Genomic DNA, 2,332 nt, shown 5'->3' with positions numbered 1-2,332 from the left:
CACTCGGAGCGGCTCAGACTCATGGAACACAGAACCCGGCCCTGTGTATGCCTGCCTGAAAAAATGCGTATTTTATGATTGGCTTTTCGCAAATATTAAAATGAATATTAAATGCGTTGTGTTAGAAAGTGATGCTGTGTTAATTCTCTGAAGTGGTGTGGTAAATACAGTTTTAGGTGATAACAAAATGTTATAACAAAATGTATGCAGGATACTTTTTTTCCTAAAGAAAAGACTCGTAGCGACACAGCAGCCACAGGACCACTAAAAACTGAGCTGAAAATGTGGAAATGTAAACAAAGAACGACAAAAACAGGCCAAACCCTTGTATCCTTCACTTCAAAATACCTCCCCAGCCCTTCTCAGATCACTCTTTACAGCCATCACCCCTTCAGACACTGCCCCAGGCATGATTTTATATACTCATTAGCCAAAATTAGCAAGCAGAATAAGTCAAATCCCTGTTTAATGTATTCACCTCCCAATAACTGCCCATCAGTTTAATTTCACAAAGCCACAGCACATTTATACACGCAACAGAAAGAAATGATGACACAGTGCAAGTTTATTCCTTTATTGATAAATGTTTCCCAAACTTTCCAAACTGGATTGTTCAATTAAACACAAACTCACAAAAATACTTCCAGCCTAAAATCCTCAACGTCCTCTTTAGAAGACACGAGGGGCAGCTCTGTTCTGGCAAAGGAAAAGCTTGCAAACCTCCCAGATTCTGGTTTTGGAAACCTTGAGCTTCAGAGTTGGCTTTTTAAATAAGATCTTTTAAGATTAATTTACAAAATGCAATATAACTATGTGATACAATGCACGGCCTTGAGATCTGCAGGAGAGTGAAGGATCTTCAAACATCTTGAGCTGATGTCTAGGAAGGGGCTATTTGGCTTCTTTGTATCCTGGAGGGGAAAAAGGGAGAGAAGCTATTCACAGCATCCCTGCTCCAGGCTAGGGAATATTCCAGCATTCCAAGGAATAAGGATTCCAATATAATTGGGAAGGTATAGAGGAGCTGCTCGTGGTGGTCAGATGATCAGAAATTGTTATTATCCACAAGAAACTCAAATTCTTTGCTAGACCACACAGTGAAAACAAGAATTCTTCACCAGCTTGAGTTGTGATATCTGATCACAATCAACAGCATAGAAAGTCCTGGAGATGGCAATTTCAGACAACTCACAGAAAAATGGATCATGAGAAACAGGAATCAAAAATCCTTATCCATAAACTAAACAAGAGCCAACCCCAAACACAGGTGACACCACTGGTGTGGACAGACCTGTCCAGTGAAACATTTCCAACATTTATTATATCCTGAAGGCAGATGGTTTCCAGGATAAGGAATGGGCACTAAGAGCCTGATTAGCCTCAAAATGTGGCTATTTCCCACATTAGCAGTTCCACAAGACTCATCCCCAGCATGTCAGCTCCAAGGAACACCTCAGGGACTTCAACATCTTTAGACCCCTTAAATAAGCATCAGAATCAATATTTCTTGACTTCTACACAAATATTCTGCTGGGAGAAACTACATTAGGAGCTTTTTGTTGTTGAAGAGTGCACTACAATCAGGTAAGTGCTGGCCACAGACCCACATGAATTGTTCACTAAATTGTGTTTTATTTACTGATTCTGGAAGCTCTTCACTGAAGCTGAGGACTGAGACACTCACCAGTCATCCTGGTTCAAGAGGTAGCAGCAACCACACCCACTTTTTGGGCAGCTTCTTTCTTGGCTTGGTGAGCCTGCAGCACTGCCACAGCCTCCTCCACCTGGGGACACAAATCCAGTGACATTTTCTCCCTGCTCAGAGGCCCTCTCTAGACAAAAAAAGGGAGCCAGCAGCTCACCTTGGAGCGGAGGGACTCTGGAGATTCCAGCATGTGCAGCAGCTCTGAGTTGTCAATCTCTAGCAGCATTCCTGTGATCTTCCCAGCCAGGCTGGGGTGCATAGCTTGGATCAGGGGGAACAAACGTTCTCCTGAGGGAGGAAAAGGAGTTCAGGTGGATGAGTTTGGATCTTTGAAACCTCAAGGGATGAAAAGTGATAGGTGAGCAGTGGGGTTTTACTCACCCAGCATCTGTTTCTGCTCCTGGGGAGGGGCAGCAGCCAGCATGGAGGCTGTCAGAGGCTCCTGGCCCTGCACATGCACTGCAGGCTGAGGTGCCTGAAAAGGGCAGACAAGGGTTCTGAAATAAGGATAAGGCTGATTGCTTCATATTTAGACAATTCTAAGATGTTCACTCCTAAAACACAATCTCTGTCAAGCCTACAGAACACCTCAGCTTCAGAAAAGGGCAGGTGAAGTGTCCTTGGTTC

The 2,332-nt window shown here is 43.7% G+C and overlaps 2 protein-coding genes across 2 annotated transcripts in view; both read right to left on the bottom strand.

Moving 5' to 3' along the window:
• The window catches only part of PPIE (peptidylprolyl isomerase E), a 5,466-nt gene extending 3,775 nt beyond the window's left edge, over positions 1–1,691 (bottom strand). The window contains exon 1 of the mRNA XM_014309524.2: positions 1,685–1,691. Coding sequence (XP_014164999.2) covers positions 1,685–1,691 — 7 coding nt within the window. The remainder of the gene's footprint in view (positions 1–1,684) is intronic.
• PABPC4 (poly(A) binding protein cytoplasmic 4) overlaps positions 559–2,332 on the bottom strand; it is a 13,870-nt gene continuing 12,096 nt past the window's right edge. Inside the window, exons 12-15 of the mRNA XM_005427114.2 lie at positions 2,087–2,180; positions 1,863–1,993; positions 1,685–1,784; positions 559–911 (exon numbers count right to left, since the gene is read on the bottom strand). Of these exons, the coding sequence (XP_005427171.1) occupies positions 1,698–1,784; positions 1,863–1,993; positions 2,087–2,180 (312 nt within the window). The 3' untranslated portion in view covers positions 559–911; positions 1,685–1,697. The remainder of the gene's footprint in view (positions 912–1,684; positions 1,785–1,862; positions 1,994–2,086; positions 2,181–2,332) is intronic.

The sequence above is a fragment of the Geospiza fortis genome, unplaced genomic scaffold, assembly GCF_000277835.1.
Source record: "Geospiza fortis unplaced genomic scaffold, GeoFor_1.0 scaffold432, whole genome shotgun sequence".
In the NCBI taxonomy this organism is placed as follows: Eukaryota; Metazoa; Chordata; class Aves; order Passeriformes; family Thraupidae; genus Geospiza; species Geospiza fortis.
This window is presented reverse-complemented; position numbering and strand designations above follow the sequence as displayed.